The sequence below is a fragment of the Copadichromis virginalis genome, linkage group LG11, assembly GCF_057382275.1.
Source record: "Copadichromis virginalis isolate Kocher_CV1m ecotype Utaka linkage group LG11, C_Virginalis_male_GT1.1, whole genome shotgun sequence".
Lineage (NCBI taxonomy): Eukaryota > Metazoa > Chordata > Actinopteri > Cichliformes > Cichlidae > Copadichromis > Copadichromis virginalis.
The window spans coordinates 11,572,043-11,588,838 of record NC_140628.1 but is presented as its reverse complement, the minus strand read 5'-3'; the positions used below and the strand labels follow the sequence as shown (position 1 = coordinate 11,588,838).

Below are 16,796 nucleotides of genomic sequence, written 5' to 3'. Positions count from 1 at the left end.
TTGCACAAGTCAGAAAGGAGGACTATCTAGCATGTGCTCATTGGATAATAAGTTGTCAATGAACTTGTGGAGTCCTCGGTTTCACAATCATATCCACTCCTTGTTTGGCACATCTGATGTCAAAACACCAAGATGGCGATGAGAGAACCCCCCCCCCCCCAAAAAAAAAAAAAACAGCTTGAGGCTTCACTAACTAATCAGTGATGTCATGGTGGCTACGTCCATCTTTTATACTACCTATTATTATCTTTACCGTTTTTGTCCAAAAGAAAAGGACAACCTCTCATCACTTTACTCGTGGACAAATATCGTTGCTCATCTTATTTTGAAAATTTTGGGATTGCTAACAAGTCAGCCTCCTTCCTGTCTGGCCAGTTTGCTGTCCTTGATGTCGCTGGGCTGTCTCTCCAGAGAATGCCTCACCCCACAGACCGACACTCCATCATATTGAACTTCAGTCATGCCAACCTTACTGAGGCTGCACGCTTGTACAAGGACTGCTGTCGCCATATGCAGTCCAACACAGTGACGCTGGAGACAGCTGCGAGACAAGAGGTTCATCGAAGAGACCGCTTCATTCCAACAATATGCAGTTCTTATAAAGTGTAAACATCTCTTTATATTATTAATTGTAACTTTAGCTTTTGGTGTCTCAATTGTTGCATACAGTGAGATCATCTCTCTGTGCAGGCCAGATGCCGTCAGCTGTTTCACTGCGGCTGCCTTGAGAAAGGTAACACAGATATACATGTACACACAAACAAGCTAAAAAAAGACCACAGGCACACAGAAACAGATACAGACACACAAGATCTTTCTGTAAAAGAGGAAACAATGATGCATCTATAATTTGATACTAAACAGAGGGAAAGAAGATCTACATGGAAAATGGGCTGTCGCTTGATGAAACAAGAGAAAGGATTATTCTCCAGAAAAGCTGTTTTTGTCTGTTCTCGTGTCCCTGTTATCGCTCTCTCTCTCTTCAGGGATTCAATAAGGCTTTGTCTCCTTCTTCACCAATGACCGCTACTGTTTCAAGTTTTTGCAGTCAGGAAATAGACACTCCAGACTGCCTTGTGTTGTCTCCATGGAAAGCGAAAGTTGTGCAAAACACTACCTCAGCTTGTTTTTCCATCTACCACCCAGCACCTTGTTCAGAAATATATTTTTAAAAAAAGGAGAGGAACGTTAAATGTTAACTCTAAATCTTGAAAAAAATCAATACAAAAATCCGAATTCCAAAAAAGCTAGAGCACTGTTTAAAATGTAAATGATGACAGACACAATTTGCAAATAAATGACCTTGTTTGTATTGTAATAATGATAAAGTTCCTCAATTTAGAAATTTGACATGTTTTTATGTTGTATTGTGAACATATTACAGATTTATGAGATTTGCAAATCACTGCGTTCTGTTTTTATTTACATTTTTTGTGCCAGCTCTTTTTGGAATTAGAGTTGTATATGGTTTCCATTTTGGAAGCAAACAAGCCTGTGAGTATCCGTGGAATCAAATCATAGCACCGTCAACTGGAATCTAATTTAATAACTAACTAAAAGAAGGTCACTCTTTTTCCTTCAGTAAATTCACAGACACCTCTTAGTGTCAGCTTGTTTGCCAGTCTCTAGGGCACAGGAGGACATGTTCAAAACATGTTTAATCATTAACGTTTTCACATGAGTTTAAATCAAATAGAACCATTATACCTATTAGCACAAACACTGTCACACTGCTTCAAGGCCAGAACGGCTCTGTAGATGCGTGCGTGCGTGCGTGCGTGCAGGATAAATGAAAGAGTGAAGTCAACAGTGAAGAAAAAAGCTTACTAAAGAGCAATTCCTGAGCATAACTAGCATCACTTGATGAATCGTGTTTAAATACAATCGAGCCTGAAACCAATGCAATCCAGGGTAGCTACAGATTTAAGTTTTCTAAGTAGGTTTAACAATCAGAGACAAAAGAAATCCAACAACCTTATCTATGTTGAATCTTTCAGCTGATGGTTTGGTCTGGTCTGCAGTGCTGATGTTGGTTTTTCCAACAGCACAGAAAATGTCCAGAAGCTTAAGGAGTAATTTATCGTCTACCTTAGAATAAGAAATGCTTTGCCCTAAAACTAAAGTCAATCTTTGTTACTTTTATTAAACTTTATCCACTTGACATTCGAGTTCCTTGATTGTATTCAACTAATAAACCAGTAAGCTTAGACCTTTACAACTGTAGACAATAAACTTTTGAGTTTATTTTGGTAATACATGTGTCTTTAGCTTGGTCCATGTATTACAGAAACTGGCGTAATGCTCGAGGTTCGCATGCTTTTTCTCTTCTGCTAATCTTTATCAATACATCTGGTCCTCATCACTGAATTCAAACACTATAAATCACATTTCTACAGAAACATCTAGCAACAGCTAATAATTATATTGCTACAGACTTTCGCTGGACTACATCCAAAACTTGGCTGAAGCGTTTTATTAAACCACAATGATTAGCTCATGCAATGACTATTTACTAATGTTAACACCGGGGGGTTGTTTTAAAAGACCAGTGTGTTTTGCTTGAAACAATTACAGTATGGCTACAAAGCACTACTGAGATTTTACACAATTTCTTCAATCTAAAGGTTGCCTCAATGGGCTTAATGCACTTCAATATCAATAAGAGCTCAGGGGAATAAGTGTAGAATAGTGTCTGAATGTAATTTGTAGCAAACATTTTATTTATATAGCCACTAAACAGGCCTGAGAGAGCTACTCCAAAACCCTGTCAGCAGTAATCAAGAAACCATATGGCTACATCCTAATTTGATAAAGCAACTGACTTATCGCACGAGGAATAAAAATATACGAGAGAAGCCAGAGTCGGTAAAAAAAAAATCTATTTTCCAAGGAAAATATTAGAAAAGGGTTAGATTCTGTGAAAAAGGTGCTTTCATTTTAGTACTGGAACTCAGGGAGCTGTCAAAGGCGACCACTGTTTTACAGCTTTTTATTGCCAGCAACCCTGATCTCCACAATAACTCAGTGCGACGTTTACTGCACATGTTCATCTTCAGCTCTTTAGTGAAGATGCTCCTTCAGTCGAAGAATCGTTGAGGTTTTTGATAAGCAGATAGTCTATGAAGAGCATATTTCTAACAACAACAATAATACTGGTCAATCATACAAACAGATAACTTAAGGTGTTTTGAGACACTTTATACAACCTAATTATTATTCCCAATGGGACAGTAAACTTCTATTTTAAGGTCTACAAAGACCATCAAGTATCTAACTCTGATTATAGAAGAGAAACAATATAATTAAAACCTAATACCAGTGTAAGACACTACTGTGTTGTATAGCATGCTATCCTTTTGTTTCCCAACACTCCACTCACAGGGTGTCCCTCTGGGTAACATCCCCGACCTACACAAAGCCAACCGGCACAGCAAAATTAATCTAGACAGTCTTGATTGAAAAATGCAAATTTGATCTTCTTTAAATCACCACTTGTTTCCGTGCTTGCTCCCCAGAGAAGGATGGCAGTCTCAGTGTGTTTTTATTGGCAAAGAAATTACCACTGGTGGTGCTGAAATCTCTTTCTAGCTCAACATTTCTCCTTTAAAACACAGGAGCATTTTGGGTTGCATCTCACACCTGCTGCTGCACATGAAAGCCATCCAGTGCTAAAAATAAGTTTAAGTGGAGTCAAAAAAACCCTAACTTCATACTAGAGGACTAAGAGGATATGAAAGGATTTTATGTGCAGGGATGTGTAATGATTTGTAGGGTAATACGCAGCAAACATATCTCCATGAAGGTTGTACACCCACCAGCCTGTGTACATTTAAATGCATTATTTAAAACTAAATCTTGGATGGGGTGCTGCCATGGCTTACCTGGATCAGCACGTGACAGGTTAGGTTCAAATCTGCCCCCCCCCACACACACACACACACCTACTGTCCTGTTCCATAAAAACTGAAAGCACCAAAGATAAAATTTGGAATGCACTTCTCACATGTCGCAGTTTTTATAAAACACCACAAAGCAAAGTCGAACCTCATGCTGCTTCTATAATCTGACTGATAAAGCAGTCCTTTCATGTTAACGCCACTGGTTAACGCCAATAAAAGTACCTGCTGTCAGATATCAAAGTCTGCTGGTTTTATAGATCACCCCTTAAATCTTTTTATACTATAATCCTCCCAATATATAAAAGGCAATACAACACATTAACTACCCAAAAGGGCAATCGAAACCTCTCTTATTATGATTAAGACGTTAATTGACCTTTAATATGTGCACATGTGAGGACAAGAAGATTGGAGTAGATAAAAAGAAATAAATAAAAGAGGTCACAATGTACTGCATAAACGTGAGGCCTCAGAAGCACCTGAAGACACACACACACAGACTATGACATTTAAAAAGAAATATTTACTGTATTTCAACACAAGCATCAGTAAGATCTTGAACGAGACGAAGTGAGATGTCGAAAGATTTGTTTCCCAAAAAGACCTAAAAATCTAGCCAATTTTAGCCCCTCTGAAGTCTGTATACATAAAAAAATCTACTTAAAGAAATTAAAACAAGTTTAATGGATACAAATCTGATGGTTCATGTAATCTTTGAGTCCCACTGAAAGCTAAGTTTAGCTGTTAAAACTGCACATGGTATCACTACCTTTTTTTTTCTCAACACTGAAGACTTGTCTGTGACACCTGACTTTTTTCCTGCCCACTACAGTTTTATTTAATCCATGACTAAAAGCAAGTTCAAAGTCTCCTAACGTTCTCCTGCAGTTAAACTGAGCTAACCGAACACTTTCAGTGCCAACTGTCTCTGAATAATAATTACTTCAACTGTTTTAAAACGGACTGTTATCCTGAGAAATCTGAGGCAAGAAATAAGACTTGCCTAATCTCTCCTTTATCGACCATATATTACTGATAATCTGACAGCCTCCACATTTATTTGGGGCAATACAGTATCATTGTTTTTCAGAGGAGTGGAAAACTCCAAACATGTCTCTCTGTTTCTGTTAATGAACGCATCAAAGTGTTTGGGCACCAAATTTTACAGAAGTAAGGAAAACTGTGTAGATTTCAGGCTAACTCTGCTAAGATGGGTAACAACTGGTGCACCACTAAAACACTTCAGTTGGAGCATGTGCTCTTGGATTCCGACATAAATAGACTTTTGACAGTTTGGCTCAAAGGGCATAACAAACTGTTTCAAAATATCAAAAGAACACATCTTTACTCAGTGTTCTTCTCTCCCCATTATCTCTCCAACACATGTTGTCATTACAGCAGCTCTCTGAGCTCACTAGTGCATAGCCAATTCAGTAAAGTCTTTAATCACCACAGAAAATCAAACAACCTTGTCTTGCAGGAATACCGCCATTAGGTAGACAAAGAGTGCATGTGTGCCCATGTAGGTTTGATGGTATTATAGTTCGATCTCTATTAGTTTAAAGCATTTTTATACAAGCATTTTAGAGGATAATGCAGTGATAAGCAGACTAAAATCCCTTTGCTATAAGATACTGTCAAAGCTTTTGTAAGCTACTGACAATAATTCACACAAAAGGTTTAATATGTAACTTCTGTATAATGGATTATTTTAAATTCGATCTGTAAATCTAGGATTTGAGACTCATTAGTAAAGTTCTTATGGACAGGTTATCTACCTGTGTCCCAGACATGCAGCAGTGTATTATAACTCATTATCCATGTTTGCCTCTATTCTGAATCGCTAGGTGTTTAGTCAAGTCTGAAAAACAGAGCAACAAAAAATGAGGGGTGGTATATGATAGATATATATATATATATATATATATATATATATATATATATATATATATATATATATATATATATATATATATATATATATATATATAAAAATAAAGATAACAAAAATGGAAAGTGATGAAAGAGCACAAAGAAAATGACGCAATGCTCTTAAGCTAACTGAATATGACTCCTTCAAAGCCAACAGTATACAGTCTACTGTATGAGTTCAACACCAGAGAGCGAAGAGAGCAAAGACTCCCTGCACTCCCCCGACTCTCTCTTTAGCTCCGTACACTCTTCTCTCGTTCTCTTTGCTGTGAGTGAGGTGATGAATGTGTATGTCTATCTCAGTTTCTATTAATAGTTTGGTGCAGGGCTGGAGGTGTCAAGGCTGGGGAGGGATGAGATCTTTCACCCTCTCCCTTACGCTCTCATAAACATACAGAATAAAAGCATGCTACCACAGAGTCCAGATGTAGCCGAAGTGGGGTGTAGGTGGGGGTCTGTTGAACGAAGCAGAGAAGAGGGGGGTAGAGGTGCAGGACAAAAGCCTGCAGCAGAGCTTCAAACAGGGTACTGAGTGATTTACTACCCATATGACAGAAGCACAGCAGAGCTACACAAACACAGTGACGCACGAGTAATAAGACACATAGACTGTCAAACAATGACGCAACAGTTTTAGCCCTGTGAGCAGTGCGGTCTGACGTGTAAGAGACGAACAGTAGGTTTGATGGAGAATACTACTACCAGCTACACACTGAAACTTCCTACCTCTTGAGTTGGTAGCCAAGTCGGCCACTTTCTGAAATGCATCTAGGAAGGCGGCCACGGCAACCACTGTCGCCCTAGAAGAAATGAGAAAGACAAAGGTTGATTTAAAATAAAATGACAAAAAAATGTACTAAAAAAAAATGAACTGCAGCATACAAGTGATGGTAGTCAAAGACACAAACAAATCTGATCATTTTAAGATGAAAAGAGCCACCCAACAGGGAGACGTTAGTGCAGTCCAGCATAACCGATAACTCTCTGCTACGTTCACCATTAAAACAGTGGACATCACGTGTGCTGCCTCCTACATGCTCTACCCAGGCAGCTCTCTCGCCTAAACCGCGATCACTTCCTTTAGCGGACCCTTTCCTGCTGTGTGCTACATATGAGAAAGGACAACTGTGGAAAAATACCCCGAAATTCATGTGTGAAAATGGCATAAATGTGCTAGAGTATCCTGAACATATTGTTTAGTGTGTATTTAGGTTAAAACTTGAATGTGCCCTGCTGTGTGAGGAATGTCTATGCAATTACTTAAGAGACCACTGGAATCTGTCTGGCTCAGCAGAGCGGCTCTCGAGTTTGCCACACTTACAGGTCAATGAAAGGATCAATGGGATCTACCCTGTTCGGCTGTGAAATGGAAGAGCGAGTGTGCAACTTAAACCGGCGTTCCTGTCATCTTGCATCGCTTAGCAAAGTGCAAGTGCAGTATAAACTACCTTTTAATCGTGGCAGATTACAGAAAGGGCAAAATCCAGTGCATCATAAAAATGAATGGAAGTCTTGTGTTGATTACTTTCTGTTTTACTCACTACAGAAACTGTCTTCCTAGTACACCAACTTGATTGCCGACCTGGCTGTCCGGCAGACCAGCTGTTGTGCGTGCTCGCAGCAGGCGGCTTAACTGTCGAACCCACTGACAAGTTAACGTACTTCAGATCTCCCATTGATTAAGATCACAGGTATAAATAGATGAAAGGCTCTCGGTGTGGGCACGTGCATGTATGTGATATCAGATCTACCAAACAGAGACTAGGCAACCGCAATCAGTCATGCGTGCCAGACAAAGAAAGACAATTGATGAGAAATTTTCCACAGCACTCCCAGCCACAATAGATTGTTTGTTCTAACACAGGGGATGTTAATTTGTCAAATACTTGTTAACTTCCATGGGTAAAGACAAAACCTTCATAACACAACCTGGGAGTTTCCCACTAGGAACTACGTTTCACAACTGGAAAAAACAACAACACATAACTGATTACAGGACAGAACTGCAAAGTATTAATATTCCAAGAAAAATGTACTACAGAAATAGCAATAACACATCAGGGTTGTAGCCACCATCGTATAGTCAGGTTCCATCCATGTTTTTTCTGTTCATAAAGGCTTCTTCTTCTTTTGGATAGTCCCTCTAAGGGTCTTCTGCCACCATCTCATCCTATTCCTAGCATCCTTCTTTGTCATATGAACCCTCTGCAAGTCACTACATCCATGAACCGTCTCCATGGTCTTCCTCCTCTGTTCACCATCCCTCCTTTGTACAAGTCCAAATCATCTCAAACTTGCCTTCTTTAACTTTTTCTCCAGCAATAATAGGCGATACATTCAAATAAGGTTTTAGTGTCACTAATTAGACATCTGCACAAATATGAACTGTTGTCACAATGCCCCCCTACTTTTATTTTTTATCAATTTTTCCCATTAAACATTTTTACTTTACTTAACTTTGCTCCAGGCATTCTTTGGATATTACATTTCTGCATGGATGATGGTGACTGAAAGCATAATGCCTCAGGCTACGAATGGGCTGTCGCCAGCATGGAGGCATGAAAATAGATGTTTATCCAAAGACATATACAAGGCAAGGCTGAAAGGTTTTTGCACAACACACCTAAACCTCAATCAATCTGTCAGCAGTTGTGTTGCAGTGTGGGTAGTGCTGGATCCTGGATACAACAGGAAGAAACAATGAAGGAATAAGCTAATTAGAAAATCAACCCTGGTTCTACAGCATTGACTTGACACCGTTTGCTTTATGTCTCACAGTATTATCAGGAGCGCAATAATAAATCGTTTTCTATTAATACATATCTTTTGGGATAGAAGGAAACTGGGTTTCAATCAAGAACAAGTGATGGAAATAAATTCTGCTTCACATACATTCCTAATGCTGACTTACATATAGTGTGCATTTGTATCTCACTGTTTCAATAAAGTTGTTTGGAGATATCTCAGAGGGGCCTTATGCAAGGCTGACAGAAAGGAAAAGCAGACCAGATGATAAACAACCCTGATGCAAAGATTAGTCAGAGCAGGGCTGTTAGGTGCTAACATCCTTCAAAGGACAAAACTTTTTCTTTATCACTGCAAAAAAACTAATGCAATATTGCCTAACAAGTGTTGTGTTGTTTCAGAGCTGACCAAGAGATCCTGGGGTGTGTCCTGCGAATGGAAAAAGAAACATACGCGCAGGCAGACATAGATTCCTTTCTATTTCAAGCCCAGTGCGGGCACCAGAACAACCTCTAACTGATATCTGCCCCCACTAATTTATAACATGCACACATTGGTCTATGGATCATATTTTACGTGCATTTGCAGCAAAGTCAAGTTTAAGTCATTAATTCAAAGCAGACTTGTGCAAACACTGCTTTCAGCAACCCTGGCTCAAGACAACTTAAGTACAATATGTGGTAGTTAACCGTTACTTGTGATGATTATCTGCTTTTATCTGCTACATACTTTTGCAAGAAAATGCTATTAGTCTAGTTTTAACATTAATTCCAGCTCTGTGACCTTTTTGTGTTACAACACAAAGAAAATTGGTAACCCTAACCCAACTGGGAGGAGAACCTAGGGCCGATCCAGGACATGCTGGAGAGATTATGTCTTTTGGATACCTTGGGAATGCCTAGAAGAGCTGGATGAGGTGGCTGAGGAGAGAGAGGTCTGACTATCACTACTCAGAGTGCTGGTCCTGTGACACAGTCCCACATAAGGACTAGAAACGGATAAAATGGATGGATAAAAAAAAAAAAAAAAAAAAAAAGTCTCAACATGCCAAAAATAAGACAGAAAAAAAAAAGAATCGGCTCTCGACAGCAGTACAATAGTGACCTCACTTCTACCAATGGTCTTAAAATCTGCACACACCCCTGTTCTTGATTTAGCATAAATGACTTTAACATAACTATTCCAGAAGGCTTTGGTCAAGCCAATTCAAACTCCCTATACAGATTGACACAGTCCAGCAAAGTGCACTTTCTGACAATGATACATTCAGCACCACTGCCCTCACAGCCCTATTCTTAGTGCAGCAGAAACTGGAAAGAAACTGGAGCAAGTTTGAGTAGGAAGAGGGTCTGTTCAACTCAAATTGATAGCTCTTTATCAATAAATGAATCTATATACATATCCTACTGCTTATTTGAGCCAAGTAAGTTTTTCTAAAGATAGAAAAATAGTTCAAATCCAACACGAGCTGTCTTTTTAAGGTTTATGTTGGTCTCTTTCAACAGAAAATGAACTTAAAAGCAGACTGGTGGGGGACCGTATCAAAGTCCAGCTTGGACACAGCTGTGTCAACCTCGGTACACCAAACAGACCAAACACTGACAAGTTAAAGGAGGACTGTCATTAGAAATCAGTTAGCCTATATTCCACCCTGCCTTCCTTCTTCAAAGCTCTGTTCTATACGCAAACACATGTGTATATATTTGTGCGTGTGTGTGTGTGTGTGTGTGTGTGTGTGTGTGTGTGAGTGAAACTCTTTAGAACCACAAAGAGCAGAGGGAAAAAAATGACAGAACTACCCGAACACTGTAATTGGTTGATTTCCTAGTTACTTCGTAGGGGAGAGGGGGGCAGAGGGGCTAAATTACAGAGTAGTCTGCCTTAGGGCATCATTACACACACAGACATATGCCGCTAACACCGCTGGCTAGTCACTTATCCAGGCCAAGGAGGGAAGGTGGGTGTGCTTGTGTCGTACTCTGCATATGCGTTTGTGTGTATGTGCGCCCCTCTATGTAGTCCACTCCCCAAACAGATTACAGAGGACTGTGGGTTGGGGGTTGTGATGTAGTCAAAGGGGCTATTTTTGCATTTGTAATGGCTTGAGAGAGGCTTTAAAGGCAAAAGAATTAGTCTTATTTGTAGGTCACCATGAGCAATCCTGCACTTATTAGTGATCCAGCAGCAAGGGCATCATTAAAGGCACCCATATGCAACAACCACTGCAGACTGTAGCGGGTGTAGGCCAAGATTAATCAGGAACATTAAGTCTAAAATGATCCTGTGAAGGATGAAATGTTTTCTGAGAGCATCAACTGGCTCATCCTCACAGAGCTGTCCAACTGACACAATGACTATACATTACATGCCACGAAGAAGGCAAACAATCATCCAGCTACCACTAGTGTACTGAGACTAAATAAAAAGATCCTAGTGTAAACTCACTAGTGTAAACCCCACCCCAAGTCAAAATCAGCAGGTTTGTACTTTTACCAATGTTCGGAGACCCAGACACACAAACACTGTTCTGCTAAACAACCAGTCATTAGCAAAGAGGTCACAAATACTCCCCTGAGCCTTAGCATGCCAGGGTCACATATTTAACCCCTGAATGATGGAGACGCTTGAATAACATATCACCATTAATCAGCCCTAATAGTGAGAAAATGGACAAAGAGGACATGGAATTCCTCTTGGAAAGAATTGTTAAGTCACTGAGCCTTTATACAGCTGTCCCTGTTAGTCTGTTTGAGGACACGTGGACACTTAAATGGAAAGAAAAATGCCATGCACTGTTAATCAAAGAATAATTGAAACCACAGGACACTTGTGTTTGCAGAACCCAATGGACAATGAGCTTTTATTTCAGCTGTCATAAGTTATTGGACTGGTGACACGTGCCCACTTAAAAACTACTAGGAGAGGTGGCTGGGATTGGCATCCATTGTTAGAGGACGACTTGGAATAATAACGGCAAAAGGTGTGTAACTGTACAACAGAGGAATGTCCTAAAGACGGGAAAATGATGAAGAGGGAAATGTAAAAGACCCCTGTGCAGTATTGCTAATGGATGAGACGTTTGTGTAAATTCCATTGCTCATTCGTGAGGTACCATAGAAGTTACGCAATAGTGATTTGGGAGTCTATCCCATGACACATACATGTTAGAGACTGATATTGCTATAGAGCAATTCTTCAATACCCCATATTTTGCAAGCGAATCATCAGCTGTGTAAGTGATGAAGGCAAAAACCAGGATATATGTATTTATTCACTTAATTGTGCCATTGGCGTGCATGAGATATTATTATTATTAGACTAAATAATGTGTTGTTTTAGTTAATCAGCCCTGTGTTTATTATCCCACCTATCTGAAATTGCTCAAACGTCATCACAAATGCAACGATTAGTGATGTACTTGTTGTTAAAAAAAGATTGTAAACCCCGAATCTTTAGATTTTCGTATATATTATGTTTATTTTATCATCCCCTTGTGAATATGGTGTTATTCTCCGTTTGTTTGTCACATTCAGCACACAGATGAAAATATGCACCTGTTAAACCTCGCAATTTTGAAAAAGAAAAGGCTACAGTCTTATCATTAAACTGCACATGTCACGTTTTCATGTGTTGGTGATTAAGCTTGTGACATGGAAGCTTCAGAGAATGACACAGACAGGTAACAAATTTGAGGAAAAACCCAAACCCTTAGACCACCATAACAAGGGGATCCAGTGGGTCTGCTGTGCTAGTTCCTCTTGTCCATTTAGAGGAAATGGTCACAGCAATACAAAGATGTTCATGTGCAAGTAATCTCCTTTAGCCTGTAAAAATTTATAACCTGTTGTGATTAGTCTCGAGAATGATAATGCCCCCATCTATTAGGTTATGCAATATCTACCTCTATGAGTAAAAGACATAAAAACACACATACACATGCACAAAAACATGCTCTCACCTGAGCTGCGACTGCAGTTTGCCTGCCTTGGTGATAAAGTCCTCCCAAATAGGGTAGCTGCTCTGTGGAAGTAAAAAAAGAAAAAAAGACTCAATCATGACTGACTGACAAGATCTCATGACATGATCAGATTTCACTTTTCCCACAGTTGCATAAGAATTAAACCGATAAAGGTCATACTGATGCTTCACCTCACCTGCAGGGCTAAACAAATCTAAACCAAGGTTTAGGCTTCCCTATGCAACCAAACCCCAAAATAACACGTTTTTCCACCTTATCAACAGCAGACCTGAGGGTTTCTGGAAATAAATTAAAGCTAAAAATGAATCAATCAGTTGTATGCAAATGAAAATCATTGGCTCTCCCAAAAATCTGGCTTTCATTTCACCCATGTTTTGTTCAATATTTCCTGCACAGACACATTTAACTGAAAAACAGGAATGGGCTCAACGACGTCCTGCGCGTGTTAGATTTCAAAATGGGTCAGAGATGTCTTTTAGCTCTAATACTATGGTATAATGAGCCTGGTTCCCAATAGGGGGGCTTTAAATGTTTCCTAATTCAGGTCCCGGGCTGAAAATAGCTGAAGAGTCTTTTATCAAAACCATTAAAGAGACCAAGTGGCCTAATCCATCGTCAAGAGGAGCTAGTAAGGGAGCACAAGATAAAATGATGACTATAGCATGAGCACATGTTTGCCATTAATGTGTTACTACTGTCAGAGGCCTGAGGAATGTTATGTTATGCTGTCAAACTTTACACCCAAACACCATCCCTAGTCTCTACTACTCCTGGTAGTAGAGACTAGGGATGGTCTCTATCATTCTTTGAATAATGCAGTCACCCTTACATCACCTCTGCCCATCTTCTCTCATCGTGTCATCCTGGTCCCCTCTGCAAACCTCCTGTTGACTCTCTCTCTCTCTAAACATCACCAAGACGAATGAGCTTCCCCTGCATCTACCCTATCCTGCCATCACTCCTTAACAGATTAGGCTTACATACTGTGAAAGGTTACAGTAGGCAGGCATATCTTCATCAGCTGTGCCATAAAAGACAATGGGAATTTGAATCTTTTTTGTTTAGATTACTACGTGCATTTGCACATTTTTTATTGGCACTACCTTGCAAGCAGAGTGGCCTGACAACCAAAAAAAAAAATTCAGTGGAGCAGGGAGTGAGGCGTGAAGAAGGTCTCATAACAAACTTTCTGACTCCATCAGGCAGGCCATGTCAGAGCCTTCAGACCCTGTGGGTAGGTTTCTACACTGACAGCTAGGTCCCCGGGCATTCCATTAGGCAAACACAACAGCTGGGGAATCAGCTAATTGTCTCATCAGCCAAGCTCTGTCAAAAAATAACATCAAAACAAGACGCCCTAGTTTTGTGACTGCCCCAGTTAGCCTTTAATGTTGGTCACTACATCTGCTTCAAACTGGAGCAAATAAGAAGACTGCATTGAAACGTAACAAAACACATACCGCAAAAAAGCAAAACAAAAGAAGCAGGGCAATTTACATTATGGCCACACAAGCTGATAACCATCAAGTGAAAATCATTTTTCTATTCGTATAAATGCATACAAGAGGTTAGGGTTGATTTTAAGCTGAGATCAAAAGCCTGGCTCTAAGTGTAAGTTTAAACTTAGCTAACCAACCACGGCTCTCGTTTACCAGTTACCAGGCTGCTGTTAGGAGAGTCAAGTAGCTAGTTATGTTTTGGATGTGGCTCTTTGGTAAATTAAGTGATAGTGTAAAGTTTAAAAGGCTTACTTTCATGTCTCCGATAACAGTTTGAAAGAGTCCTCCGAGCGCGCTGCATTCCTTCTCGATAACAGCCTCCATTTTTCAGGACCAACTCCAGCGGTCAGTCCCGACTCCGAGAGCCGTTTTCACTTCACCTCCTCCGCTCTCCACGAAAAACACAAACTCTACACAACCCTAAAACTGATTCGTAAAAAAAAAATCAAGGAAACCCGCGAGAAATAACGTCGACTGCTCTAGTAACTTTTATCGCGAGGAAACACTGGCCGTTTTATTCTGCTGAGGTGCACCGTAACTACTTCAAATCAAAAGAAGCTGTCGGGACGAAAAGAAATTTAAATCCCCCTCTCCCCTCCACGCCGCCCCGCTCATATCCATAACTGAAGCGCCAAGATACTGTTTGGAAGTCTGCCAATCGAAACGCATAAAATCCACGATGTTCAGCTGATAACGTTATTCCGCAGCTTGACAGGTAGCTTTAATATCGACACCCGAGGTTTGCCCTTACTTCACAACACTGAGAGGGAGAAAAAGCAGTAACGAGCCGTCAAGCCTAGCCGAAAGATACAAAAAGTGCACTTCCGATCGCCTGTTTTTCATCAAAATAAAGCATCAACTTACTGGAGGATCTAAGGTCATAGCTTGTTCGGCGTTGTAATTATATCATTAATAGACACAAATAACCAATCGAACATAATTTAAAATTGAATACTACGACCTGGTGGTAGCTCAAGGTTTTTATTTTTGGTTTTTATTGTGAAGTACCTACGAAGGAGTCTTGTTACTTCCGGTTTAGGCTGCTGCAGATGTGCAGGTGAAGTAACGCACGTTTACAAGTGACGTCTAGCGTATCCTTAAGCAAGTCTGATTTTGTTTGTTTGTTTGTTTAATTTTTAGTTCAAATAGCACAGAAACAACGACTGAACGTGTTATTTCAATGAATCAGAAACGTGTTTCAAAAATGTTTTATTTCCTATAAATGTAGTTTGACTTCGAAAATATTGAGACCGCAGTGATAAAGCAAATTATTTCAAAAATACATCATCATACATTCTTGTTGGTGCAAATTCAGTTGCTATTTAAACTGAACATAGTTTAGGATATGTTAATTTAGAAAAGTGACGCAACAAATCACAACAGTTTTATTAGCAAAGCACGACATCTAGTGGTCGAAATAAAAATCACAAGATAAAATCACCGCAAGGGACTTTATTAATCCAGGAGGGAAATATGCTGAATATGCTGTATTTCCATGCAGAAATTGCAGTTTACTCGCACTCATACTTTTTATTCAATACATCTTGAAAAGTTCATAATCATTCTCAACACAAAAGCTGATACATTTTGAAACATAGAGGACTTATATATGCATCCTGTAGTAGTAGAGTAACAGTGAAATCAAATATGTATAACTATGTATTAGAAAAAATATACTATAGCAACACTTTGTAAGATCCAGTAAGCCCTGTGAAATAATTCATCTCAAACAGATACAGGAAAATGACTTGCAAAGGAAAGTACACCCTTTCAGTTATAATGTTTTGCATATCAGGTCATAATAAAAGTCATCTGATCCGTACCAGATCTTAAAATTAGGCAAATGCAGCCTCTGATGAACAAAAACACATATTACAACATATTACAGTGTGTCATTATTTATTCAGCTAAAACTAAGCTAAAAATGCAGAAGCAGTGTGTAGAAAAATTTTGTTACTGCTTCCATAGGAATTAATAGGAAACTAACAGCCAAGTGCTGCAAGTGTGGGAACCTCTGTAAAAGCAAAGGTTATGTCAGTTTACTGGTCTGGATGTGTGTTAACGTAATACCACAATGTTCTCAAGAGTGGATATGCCAGCAATTTCAGAGTGGGTCAAATTGCTCTACAACAATGTGAGAGACTGATAAAGTCATACAGAAACCTATTAGGTGAACAGTAATAGCTATTGGATGAAGGGAGCTTTTTTTCTCTACAAATTGCTTTTGTATTTTGACTTAGTTTTTGTTAAATAATTAATGGAACACTGTGACATGTCATGTTTTGTTCATCTGAGGTTGTATTTACCCAACGTTAACACCTGTAAGGCTAAATGACTTTTAATAATGTTCTATTATGTAGAATTGAATTTCTTTTTAAATATACTTGTATCTAAGGTAACTGGAACTGGAAATGTAATATTACGAAATAAAATAAAAATATCCGCTAATAATCACATCACAATTAGCTCTACTGATTAGGATTTTACACAAGCAGGGACATTTTTGTGTAGGTTGTAAATACAATAAAGCCTCGTTATTTTAGACTGAGAAACATTTTGCTAAAATATATAGATGGAAAAGATGGAGACAGAACTCCAACTGTCAGAGTGAGGACTTGGAGGGTTTCATACAGTTGAAAAGAGTCAAAACCAGCTTATACATGATAACTGAAACTCCCAGCAACAAGACTCGTGCGTTCATAAAACCCTGCACTGTAATTTAAAATGTTCTGACTTTGGCAA

At 39.3% G+C, this 16,796-nt stretch overlaps 1 protein-coding gene across 6 annotated transcripts in view; it reads right to left on the bottom strand.

The window, feature by feature from the left end:
* Positions 1-14,865, bottom strand: part of LOC146698152 (protein MTSS 1-like) — a 48,524-nt gene extending 33,659 nt beyond the window's left edge. For all 6 annotated transcript variants that reach the window (XM_085473163.1, XM_085473168.1, XM_085473165.1 and 3 more), the window contains exons 1-3: positions 14,307-14,865; positions 12,535-12,596; positions 6,558-6,631 (exon numbers count right to left, since the gene is read on the bottom strand). In XM_085473163.1, the coding sequence (XP_085329289.1) occupies positions 6,558-6,631; positions 12,535-12,596; positions 14,307-14,378 (208 nt within the window). In that variant the 5' untranslated portion in view covers positions 14,379-14,865. The remainder of the gene's footprint in view (positions 1-6,557; positions 6,632-12,534; positions 12,597-14,306) is intronic.
* Positions 14,866-16,796: the final 1,931 nt, after the last annotated feature.